Source organism: Acanthamoeba castellanii (genome assembly GCF_000313135.1).
Source record: "Acanthamoeba castellanii str. Neff unplaced genomic scaffold scf7180000084570, whole genome shotgun sequence".
Classification (NCBI taxonomy): domain Eukaryota; phylum Discosea; order Longamoebia; family Acanthamoebidae; genus Acanthamoeba; species Acanthamoeba castellanii.
This window is the reverse complement of record NW_004457579.1, coordinates 1-10933: the sequence shown is the minus strand read 5'-3', so window position 1 is coordinate 10933 and position 10933 is coordinate 1. Positions and strand designations below refer to the sequence as shown.

Genomic DNA, 10933 nt, shown 5'->3' with positions numbered 1-10933 from the left:
TTATGGGTGCCTCACACTGATGGGGAAGGGGAGGAGCTGGGCGAGGTGGTGGCGGTGGCTGTGGTCGTGCTGGTTGTTGCTGCGTCATTAAGCGGCGGCGCAATGTACCCGGGAAGGTGGGCGGCGCACGCAGAGTGGCACGTGTCAATGGCCTCTCCTACCACCGCGTAGATGTCCTCCTCGCCTCCCAGCTCTTTGCGCAGCTGCTCCCGCAGAAAGTCTGGCACAAGACACAATCAGCGCAAATACGACACACACGTAAACACACGTAAACACACACACAACACGCACACGCACACGCACACAACGTACCGGCCCAGATGAACTCGGCAAAGGGGATGGAGGTGGCCTTGAAGCCCTTTCGGCTTTTGACCGCCCACGCCAGGCTGCGATAGGCGTCGTCGCTCAGCTCCCCCACATTGGGCGGCAGCAGGTCCTGTTGCGCCGGCGCGGCCGTGTCAGCCCAGGCCTTTGCGTGCGTCGTTGGTGGCGGTGCGTGTGCGGGACGTACGGGGGAGAGCGGGTCCTGCCCGTGCTTGGTGAGGTAGGTGCACTTGTTGCGCTTCATCTTGTCCCAGAACTCGTCCTCGCTCAAGCCCGACAGGTCGGCCAGGATCTGCACGTGCAGCACCTTCAGAGCCGCGTCCACCTCCGAGTCCTGCGGGCCAACGCGAGCTGTGCGGTGAGCCTCGAAGTCCATGTGCTGTGTCGTATGTGCGTCGTGTCGTGTGCCGTGTGCCGTGTGCGTCGTGTCGTGTGCCGTGTTCCGTGTGCCGTGTGTCGTGTGCGGTATGGCTGGCGGTACCCAGAGGGCGCGGGCGGCGTGGTGTCGGTCGAGCATGTAGAACCTCTGCTCCGGTCCGACGACCACCGGCACCGTCTTCTTGCCGATGTACTTGATCAGCTTGGCCTCGCCGCACGTCCTTCAGCCACACACCACGCACACCGCACACACCGCACACGCTTGCAAGTCAGCGCATAACATCGCTGACACTGCGAACTACGACAGGCCGGGGGCGTACTTAGCCATTTTGTTGATCTTCTTCGTCTGGTGCGACACGGCCAACATGCCCACGGTGAACTGTGTCGGCCGCAGCTCGGTGATCGGGACCACCGGACTGCGCAGTCGTTAGTCGTTGGTCGTGTCGTCGATGACACACGACACGCGCGCGTACCGTTCTTTGCGGGTGGTGTGCTTGGCCTTGTAGAGCTCGAGCAGGTTGATGGACCGGCTGCGCCGCAGTTTCCGGCGCTTCTCCTTGAGGCTCTCCTGGCGCCGCTCGTCGGCCAGATACGTCGCCCGCAGGTTTGTGTCCGACAGACTCCGCCGCGGGGCGCCCAACATGCGCGACCTCGCACTCGGCGAATCGCTGAATTGCCTGTGCGTGTCGTGTCGTTGGTCGTGTCGTGCCGTGCCGTGCCGTGCCGTGCCGTGCCGTGCCGTGTGATGTCGTGTCGTGTCGTGTCGTGTCGTGTCGTGTCGTGTCGTGTCGTGTCGTGTCGTGTCGTGTCGTGTCGTGGTGAGCAACACAGGAGGAGCGGAGAGGTTAGAGGAGGACAAGAAGGGCTCCAACCAGAAGAGGGTCAACAACGCTATCACAAGCGCCGCCATCACCACCAGGGAAGGGCGGTGATGGTAGCGGAGGAGGGAATCGTGGTGGAGGTGGTGGTAAATGAGCGCAGCGGTGGCGGTGCTCGTGGCTATGAATAGGGTGAGGGAGAGTGTGACTCTGCGCGCGCGCGTGCCGTGTGTGCCGTGTCATGCGCGCGTGTCGTGCGTGAGTGCGTGTTCTATCCGACAGAGGTGTGTGCCGCCAAAAATAAAAAACCTAAAATAAAATAATAAAATAGAAATAGAAGGAAAAAAACGCTCGGAGTACCTGGAGGTCCGTCGCGACGTTGATCGCTCGCCCTTCTCGTCCGCCACCGATGCGGCTGTGGCGGCGTTGCCTTCGACTGCGTCGGCGTCGGCGTCTCCGACGTCGTCGTCGTTTCCATGGTTGCTCTGCCTGTCGTGGGCGCGCCCACGCTCTCCCTCGTCTCCTTCTCCCTCCTCCTCGCCCGCCGCGACCTCGATCTTGACGCGGAGCTTCTTCTTTTTCTTCTTTTTCTTGACCGGCGACTCGGGCGCCGCGGTGTCGGCGTCTGCGCCGGCGTCGGCGTTGAGCAGTGACGGTGGAGGCGGCGACGAGGGCAGGAGCGGGTCGGCCGTGACGTTGCGGTAGTTCTCGAAGCCGCTCTTGAGGTGCGCGAAGAAGACCTCGTCGCCCTCGTCGTCGCCCTCGGCCTCGGCCTCCACTTCGTTGCCGGCGCCGGCCCGCAGCCCCTTGGCCTGCTTCTTGCGCTTCTTCCGCTTCTTGCGGTGCTTCATCCGCTTCATGAGGTACACCCCGTAGGAGTCCTCGAGCGACGGCTGGTCGTCGTCGCTGACGTCAGCACTTCCTCCACCGCCGCCACGGTCGTCCGTGGGTGATGCGGGCGAGGCACCCATGGCGCGCTTGGTGGTGGTGAGCCGGGCCTGCGCCCCGCCGGGGTCGACGCTGCTCCCGCCGTCGGTCCGTAGGGCCTCGAGCTTGGCCAGCGGCAGCCGCAGCGACTCGGGCGACGGCCGCGTCGTCGACATTGATGCCGACGATGCGAGAGAATGAGACATGTCTGCTGCCGTGGGCGTCGTTGTCGTCAATGTCGACGTCGACATCTTTCGCGCCACCGCCGCCGTCGACGCCGCTGCCGCGGCCGCGTCGCTCGTTTTGAGCTGCTTGAGCGGGCCGGCAGCCGCGCCGCCCGCGCTGCCGTCCTTCGCCGATCCCGACCGGCGGCGCTTCTCTTTGGCCGCGCTCGGCGACGTCGGCGGCGAGCGCACCTCCGTCGTGGGCGCCGGCTGCTCGGGGAACGTTAACGACGGGCGGAGCCGGCACAGAGCCCTCAACAGCCGCTGCGGCGATGGAGCTGCGGTCGTAGGAGCTGCGCCGCTTGATGCTGCCGGCCGATTTGTCGGCACCGTCGCCGACGGTCTTCTTGGCCTTCTCGATTGCCGACTTGGGTCGCGCGGGCTTCGGACTGGCCACCGACAGCGGCAGCTTGTAGGCACTGGGCTCTAGCGGCGGCTGCGGCTGCGGGTCTTCTGCCCCCTGATCGTCGGCCGCATTGGCGGCGGCGGCGGTGGCGACGGTCGGCTCGGCGGCGTCGGACAGGCCGCTGGTGGCTTCGCTTCGAGGACTGGCGCCTGCGAGGGCCTTGGGTTCGAGGGTCGCGCGCAGCTCGTCCTCGGCCTGCGACTTCTTGGCCCGCTTGCGGTCCTTCTTCCGCTGCTGCTCGTTCTTGATTGGTCCGACCGCGGCCGCTGGCGGCGTAGCCGCCGCCGCCGCCACGTCATCGCTGATGTCATCCTTGGCCCGCTCGGTGGCCGACCTGCCCAGCGAGCCGGCGCGCTTCTTGTTGGCACGCTTGTCCACCACCACCACTACTGACGGTGTCGACGACGCCGCCGGATCGTCGCCCTCTGTCGTCAACATTTCGACACATTCGGCGGTAGTGGCAGCAGCCGCGGTGGGCTTCTGGGCGAATATGTGAGGAATGAGGTCCAGTGATCGGCTCAGCGCGTCGTTCCTCAGCTTCCGCATGAACCCACCCGACTGCTGCGTTGCTGTAGACGTTGTCGATGTCGGCGGTGGCGAGAAGGCGGGGCTGATCTCCGAGGGCTGCGGCTGCGGCTGCGGCTTGTTGGAGCTTCGCTTCTTGGCGGCGCCACCACCCGCGGGCTTGCCGCCGCCGGGCTGCGGGAACATGCCGACGTACGTGCGGTTCATGTCGTCATCACTCTTGCTGCTGAGCTTCTGCTTCCGCTTCTGTCTCGCCGTCGCCGTCTTGTGCGCGGCCGCCACGGCCGCATCACAGTGGTCGCTACTGTCTACGGCCGCAGAGGCAGCGGCCTCGACCATGGTCTCGGGCTCGCTGTGAGCGCTGATGACGTCACCGGCTTCGCTGGTCGCACCGACGGCGGCAGAAGCATGGACGTCGATGTCCGCCAGAATGCTGCGCAGCATGGCCTCGTCGATGCCGCTCATCCGCAGCTCGCGGCTCCTTCGCTCGCTGGGCAGCATCTCGAGCGACCCGCCCCGCCGCCGCACCCGTCGCCGACCGACCGCGCCGGCCTCGTCGTCAGCACCGCCGCCGCCGCCACCACCACCGAAGCAGTCCGCGCCCGCGTACTCCAGCGCACCGGTGCTGTCTTCGCCGTTGCAGTTATTATCGACGGCGACCGTATCGTCCACCACCTGCCGCAGACGATGATCTCGGTGACGGCCGTGCTTCAGGGCGCGCTGCTGCTGCTTGTGCTCCTTGTTGTTGTTCTTCTTCTTGGCGGGCGTGGGGGCAGGCATCTCGGGCGATTGTCGTCGAAGGCCCTGGTGGCCAGCGTCGCCGGTGACGGTGGCCGTGGTCGCGGTGGTGCTGCTCGTGGTGGTGCTACTACTTGTAGTCGTGGTAGTGCTGCTGATGACCCCGTCGTCGAGTGGCAGCAGTGGGGAAGGAGCTTCGTCGCGCTTCTTGCGCTCCGACTTCTTCTTGCTGTTGTGCTCCTTCTCCTTCTTCTTTTTCTTTTTACGTGGCAGCTGCGGCGAGGCCTCGGGTGGACCACCTGCAGGGTGGGTCGGCAGGGGGAGGGGGTAGCAAGCCGAAGAAGAAGAAGAAGCCATCCATGTGTTATTCGAGTAGAAAAGATGAAGAAAGAAGAGACGAAAGCACGAACCTGTCTCGAGGGCACCAGTTGCCGAGGTAGCGCAGTCCTCGAAGTCGCTTGTAGGTCCACCATGCAGATGAATGCTGGCAGTTTCCTCAATGCAGTCGTATGTGGGCTGCGGTTGGTCGACCTGCTGCGTGACGCCCCACGGGTCGGCGAGTGGAAGGGTCCACGTCCCACTTTCTGCCAGGTAGGAGGGAGAGGGAGGCCGCCTTCTCATCTTCTTTAGCGCGTTCGTCTGCTTGGCTACCCAACCCACATACGCGCACACAGCAATAATTTACACAAACGAAAGAGAAAATCAAAAGCAACAAAGAAATGTGAAAGAAACCTTGGCTCAGGAAAAAGATAGGCCAACCAAGAAATGAAAAAGAAAACAGAGTCTGGAAAGCAACGACTCGATCTTTTTGTCATTACTCGATTGAGAATGTACGGTGACGGAGGACGCAACTACTATGGCGGCGGCGGTGGCTCGTATAATCACGGTGAGAATGGTGGTGGAGGAAGAGGAAGGGGTGGTGGAAGAGGAGGTGGAGGTGGAGGAGGAGGGGCCGAGGGACAGTGGCAGAGGAACGTAGTGTGCAAGTACTACCTCCAGAATCGCTGCAGCCGAGGCGACTCGTGCTGGTTCATCCATGGAGGCGCCCCCTCGTCGACCGCCGACGAGATCCTGCCCTCGATGTCGGCGTTGTCCCTGGGCGGCCCGAGCCACCACTACCCCTCCGCTGCTACGAGCTCGTGGCGATCGGCCCCGAGAGAGCCCGAGGTCATCACGGGTCCCAACATCGTCAACACGCTGCCCGACAAGGTGCTCGCACTGATCTTCGAGCAGCTGGGCGACAATTACATCCAATTGGCGCGGCTCGCGCTCGTGTGTCGGAAATGGCGAAGCATCAGTGAAGATGACGAGCAATGCGAGGCGTGGAAGCACGCGGCGCAGAACTACTACCTGTGTCAGAACGGATCGATGCGCAAGGCCCTCGGGACGTGGAAGGCCTTCTTCGGCCTCATGGTCAACTTCGAGGACAACATGATGGGCGACGCCTTCGACAACTACCAGAACGACCAGGACTGGGGCGAGCTGCTCGACGATTACGAGAGCGAGGCGGGCTGGTACGGCGAAGGCGCCTCCAGCGGTCACTACCAGCCCGACATGGGCAGCAGCGGCGAGTACTACTACGGTCCCCCGCATTGAGAATATCCCCATCTCTCATTTTTCCCCCCCAATCTCTCATCCCCCCTCTACGACGATCATCGCTGTAGCCAATCTCACTCTTCTCTACTGTACATAAGAAAGGAGAAGAGCAGGATCAAAAAAAAATATGAAGCTTCTTTACCCCTCCATCGATCACAGCCTTTCTCTCGCTCCCGTAAAAAGAACACGAAATAATAATAAATAAATAAATAAAAGCGTAATAACGCAACCGTCAAGCCAACGTTGCGCAGCCACAACTCTGCGCAAAACACACGCGGACGCAGCGAGACCAGCACGAAACAAGACGATTGAAACGGCGGGGTGCCGCTACAAAGAAGATCGATCGTAACACAGCTATGAGTTCAGAAGCTGGCCGGCACATGCGCGTGCGTGTACGACCCCCCAATCTCGAAAGAAACTTATAAGAGAGATAATCCCTCACAATCAAATCCAATTTATTCTTGCTTTGGGCTGGATCACAACCACATTCGACACCTCCCCCCTTTCGCATGTCCATGATTTATTATTTGTTTTGCATTTGTGCCAAGGAGCCCACCACAGCAACGCCTATTTCCCATTAAATAATAATCATGTCATATTTACCGTTATATTAATTTAAAATAACAACAATTATTATAATCTGCCTTGGATGCACGCCTTGGCAAGCGACCTCATCTCGTTACCGACTTGTTCTTTTGTTTTAGGTCTTCACGCGCTGGTGCAACCAAAAGCTGCAGCAGCGGGGCCTCAAGATCGAGGACTGGACCACGGACGTGGGCGACGGCATCACCCTCATCGACCTCTGGGAGGTCGCCAGCCACAAGACCGTCAGCGGCGTCAACCGCAAGCCCGGCAACAAACGGTGCCTCGAGCTTTCAACTTTGCTCTTTCGTTCTTCGCCGCGCTTCTTTCGTTCTTCTTCTTCTTCGCGCTTCTTGTTGTGGTCTTGAGTCTGTGGTACTGACTCGGTGGCTTGCTTGGCGTGCATCACAGATTCCTGAAGATGGCCAACATGACGCTCCTGCTCGACGCCATCAAGAGGGACGGCGTGCCCGTCGTGGGTATCACCAAAGAACGTACGTTGACGTCGCATCGCACTCCCCCCCCGAAACGAAGGAACGAAACAAACTAAAGAACGAACGCGAACGCGAACGCGACAGACCTGGTGGAGGCGCAGGTGGACCCCGTGTTGGAGCTCATGTGGAATCTGATTCGGGCGTACCACCTCAACCACGCCGCGGCCGGCATCACCTCGGGCTCCCTGGACTCCAGTACGCCCCCGCCCCTCCCCCGCCTCCCTCGTTTGTTCGCGGCCGGCACTCACTGGTGCGGCGAACAACAAAAAACTCAGAAACGGAGGCGTACAAGGGGAGAACGCTGCGGTGGGTGAACGACAAGCTCGCCGGCTACAGCGTCAAGGCGGACGACTTCAAAGACAGGTTGCACCATCATTCCTGTCATTCATCAAATTCCGTGTTCGTGTGTGTCGTGTGCGTATGTGTGTTGGCTGACTTGTTGACACGCGCAGTTGGCGTGACGGCCGAACGTTTTGTGCATTGGTCCACGCTCTGGAGAACGACGCGCTTAACTTTGCGTCGGTCGCTCAGGTTCACCACCCGCTGCCCCTCGCGCGCGCGCGCGCACACACACACACCTCTTGTCTGACTGCTGGCGCGTCCAGTCCAACGCGGCCGACGCGCTGGAGCTGGCGTTCGCCGCGGCGGAGCGGCATCTCGGCATACCGCGCCTGCTGGACGCGGCCGACTTCGCCGGCGACGACGCGGCCCTGCCCGACGAGCCCTCCATGCTCACCTACCTGGCCCACTTCGTCAATCACACCTCGAGCAACTTCAAGATCGTACGATCGGCCATTATTCATTCATTCATATTATAATATGTGTTAGTGTATTATTATTATTATAATATTATTTGTTATTATTATGATTACTCTACTGACCGTCGTTGGCGTGTGGCCGGGACAGTTGCTGACGCCGCGAGTGCACGTTCCCGCGACGGAGGAGTCCAAGGCGCCGGCGGACCTCGCCACGGGTTCGCACATTCACCACCGCAATGCCCCGCCCGCCGTGCTCCCCGCCCCGGCAGGTAGCCCACCTCCCCCCCAGCGAAGAAGAAGAAAAAAGAATGAACAAGAACGAAGAATGAAGAAGAATGAAGATTACTGGGTGTGGCGAGCTGGCTAACGCGTAGGTATAGTGGAACAGGCGACGAGCGTGGTGCACTTCTTCTTCGACCGCTGCGCCGAGCATCCCGAGCAGCACGCCTTCTCCGTTCGGTACGCGTGCGACACACATTTCCATTATTATTTCGTTAAACCGAAACATAACGCAAACGCAAATACAAACGAAACAAAAGGCGCGAGGAGTTCTGGCGACGCAAGACGTGGGGCCAATACCGGCACATGGTGTGCCGGGCCGCGCGGGCCATGATCTCGTTCGGGCTCAAGCCGGGTGACCGCATCTGCATCTTTGGCAAGAGTGCCACCAGGTGCGCGTCGTGTCGTGTGTCATGTCGTGTGTCGTGTCGTGTCGTGTCATGTGCGTGTCATGTCGTATGTGTCGTGTGTGAAAACGCTGCTTGTCGCTCACTTCTGTAGTCCACCACCCATCACTCGTACAAAGGCCGGAATGGAACATATTCAGCCTCGCTGCCATGGCCGCGGGCGCCATTCCCTGCGTCGGGCACAGCTACAACACGTGCGTGTGGCTCACCCCCGTGCGTGCGTGGGTGCGAGGTGTGTCGTAATTTAGGAAACCTGACACAACACACACGACAGGGCCGAGCTGCTGCGCATACTGAAGCAGTCGGAGGCGCCGTTCCTGCTGCTCGAGAAGCAGAGCCAGTGGAAGAAGGTGCGGGCCGAGCTCAAGGCCTTCCCGCACCTGCGGCTGGTCATCATCAAGGAGCCCGGCAACGCCGGCCTGGGCCACGACGCGGTGCTCACCTGGCGCATCTTCTCGCGCGCCGGCGAGCGGCTCAAGGGCTCTCGCGACACCGTCATCGACGCCCTCGACGCCGAACTCGAGAAGCGCACCAAAGGTGTGTTGCGTGTTGCGTGTTGCGTGTGAGGTGAGCTCACACTCACACTCGTGTGCGGCCGCGACCAGCGATCGTGCCGACGGACACGGCCTGCATCGTGTTCACGCCGGGCACTGAGTCCGCGAGCGCCGACGCGCCGCCGCGGGGCAAGGGCGTCGTGCTCTCGCACCGGAGCGTCCTGTGGACGGCCCGGCGCGTGGCCCAGTCCCTGGGCGTCACCGCCGACGACTGCTACGTGTCCTTCTTATCGTCCGCCCAGATCAGCGAACAGCTGCTGGCCCTGCACGTGCCCATCCTCACCGGCATGTCTGTATTCTATGTCCCCGAGGTACGCAACGCGCGTGTCGTGTTGCGTGTGTCGTTGTTCGTGTGCGGTGGTGCGTGTGTGTCGTGGTGCGTGTCGTGTCATCTTTTGGCTGACGTGTCGAACGACACACAACCGAACGTGCGTATGGCACGCAGGCGACGATGCTGCACGGGTGCATCAAGGAGGTGCAGCCGACGATCCTTTCCGCCCCGCCGGACTTTTGGCTCACCTCCCATCACGTGCGCGCCTCCACGACACACACGACACACACGACACACACACGACACACACACGACACACACACACGACACACACACGACCAACGAGGCGGTACTCATCTTTTCGCGTAACTGCTGCACACATAAAACAGGCGATGACGGAGAGCCTGCCGGCGTCGGGCGTCGCCGGGTTGGCCCCGCGGGTGCTCGACCAGGTCCGCAAGCAGCTCGGCTGCGGCCGCGTCCGCCACGCCCTCGTCGGCGGCAACTCCCAGCCCGGTATCAAACATTCCACTCATTCCAAGCAGACCACCACCACTCGCCTGGCTGACATTCCTCAACTCATGTCGGCGCACTCACAGTGGCGCGGGCCGTGGTCGACTTCTTCGCTGAGCTGGGGGTGCGGCTGGTCCACTGCTACGGCCAGGCCGAGACCTGCGGCCTGCTGACGTGGACGCTCGACAACAACAAGCCCACCACTGCTGCGGCCGAGGGGCCGGACCAGCAGCTGGTCGCGGTGGGCGAGGCCCTGCCCGAATGCGAGTTTAAGGTGGCAGCTGACGACGGCGAGATCCTGGTGCGCGGGCCGCACCTGTTCACCGAATACTTCCAGGACCCGGCCCTGACCGCCCAGGCCCGGTCGGCCGACGGCTGGTTCCGCACGGGCGACGTGGGCAGGCTCGACTCGCAAGGGTGACGTCACACACATAATCTGCATTCCACACGCATACCGTGCGCTTGACTCACATTCCTGTGTGGTGGTGGTGGGCTGTGTGGTGGACAGGCATCTGGTGTGGCTCGGGCGGCGAGCCGACGCGATCCAGCTGGCCGACGGTCGCGTGGTCCATCCCGCCGCGCTCGAGGCCGCCCTCCGCTGCATTCCCCTCATGCGGTGCGCACACGCACCACCGCCCTCGCACGACCGCACACGCTCACTCGGGTGGTGGTGGTATGACAGGAACGCGTTGGTGGTAGGCAAGGGCCGCGAGTTCCTGGCGGCGCTGCTCATCGTCGACGTGGCCCTCATGAAACGCGCTGCCAAGAAGCGCAACTGTCTCCCCAAGAAGTACCCACTCCTCGTGTCGACGTGTGGAGTGTGTTGCGTGTGGAGTGTGTCGTGTGTCATGGCTGACCCCCCCCCGCATTGCAGATTGCTCGGCAGCACGGATTTCCAGGCGCAGCTCAAGGCCATCGCGGAAACCGAGGCCATGACGGCGACGGGTCTCAAGAAGTGGTCCATCGTACCCCGGTCCCTGACCATCAAGCGCAAGTGCGTCATGCGCGTATCGTGTCGTGTTGCGTGTCGTGGCGGCGCACACATTCGGAAGAGGAGTCTCACGTTCCAACGTCGTCGTCGTCGTCGTCGTCGTCGTCGTCGTCGTCGTGTGTGTGTGTGTGTGTGTGTGTGTGTGTGT

At 61.9% G+C, this 10933-nt stretch overlaps 3 protein-coding genes across 3 annotated transcripts; 2 read left to right on the top strand and 1 right to left on the bottom strand.

The window, feature by feature from the left end:
• Nucleotides 1–4961, bottom strand: ACA1_039640 (uncharacterized protein; the record flags this gene model as incomplete). Its single annotated transcript, XM_004343278.1, is given in 10 exon segments — nt 1–79; nt 109–220; nt 313–436; nt 512–658; nt 806–923; nt 1023–1118; nt 1176–1379; nt 1881–2881; nt 2895–4639; nt 4751–4961. The coding sequence occupies 10 exon segments, from the start codon at nt 4959–4961 to the stop codon at nt 1–3; spliced, it is 3837 nt and encodes a 1278-aa protein (XP_004343328.1).
• A 459-nt stretch (nt 4962–5420) lies between these two features.
• ACA1_039630 (Fbox domain containing protein) lies at nt 5421–5936 on the top strand (the record flags this gene model as incomplete). The annotated part of the gene is made up of 1 exon (XM_004343277.1): nt 5421–5936. One exon carries the CDS (start codon nt 5421–5423, stop codon nt 5934–5936), a length of 516 nt encoding a protein of 171 aa, XP_004343327.1.
• Nucleotides 5937–6316: 380 nt separating this feature from the next.
• On the top strand, nt 6317–10786 carry ACA1_039620 (AMPdependent synthetase and ligase; the record flags this gene model as incomplete). Its single annotated transcript, XM_004343276.1, is given in 20 exon segments — nt 6317–6322; nt 6641–6798; nt 6930–7012; nt 7097–7207; nt 7288–7375; nt 7465–7543; nt 7618–7794; nt 7919–8039; nt 8145–8229; nt 8310–8441; nt 8576–8650; nt 8731–8993; nt 9062–9321; nt 9456–9539; nt 9671–9721; nt 9734–9797; nt 9881–10211; nt 10303–10410; nt 10477–10584; nt 10669–10786. Coding segments are annotated over 20 exon segments (2502 nt in total), but the record flags the coding sequence as incomplete, so codon positions are not given.
• Between the last annotated feature and the right edge of the window lie 147 nt (nt 10787–10933).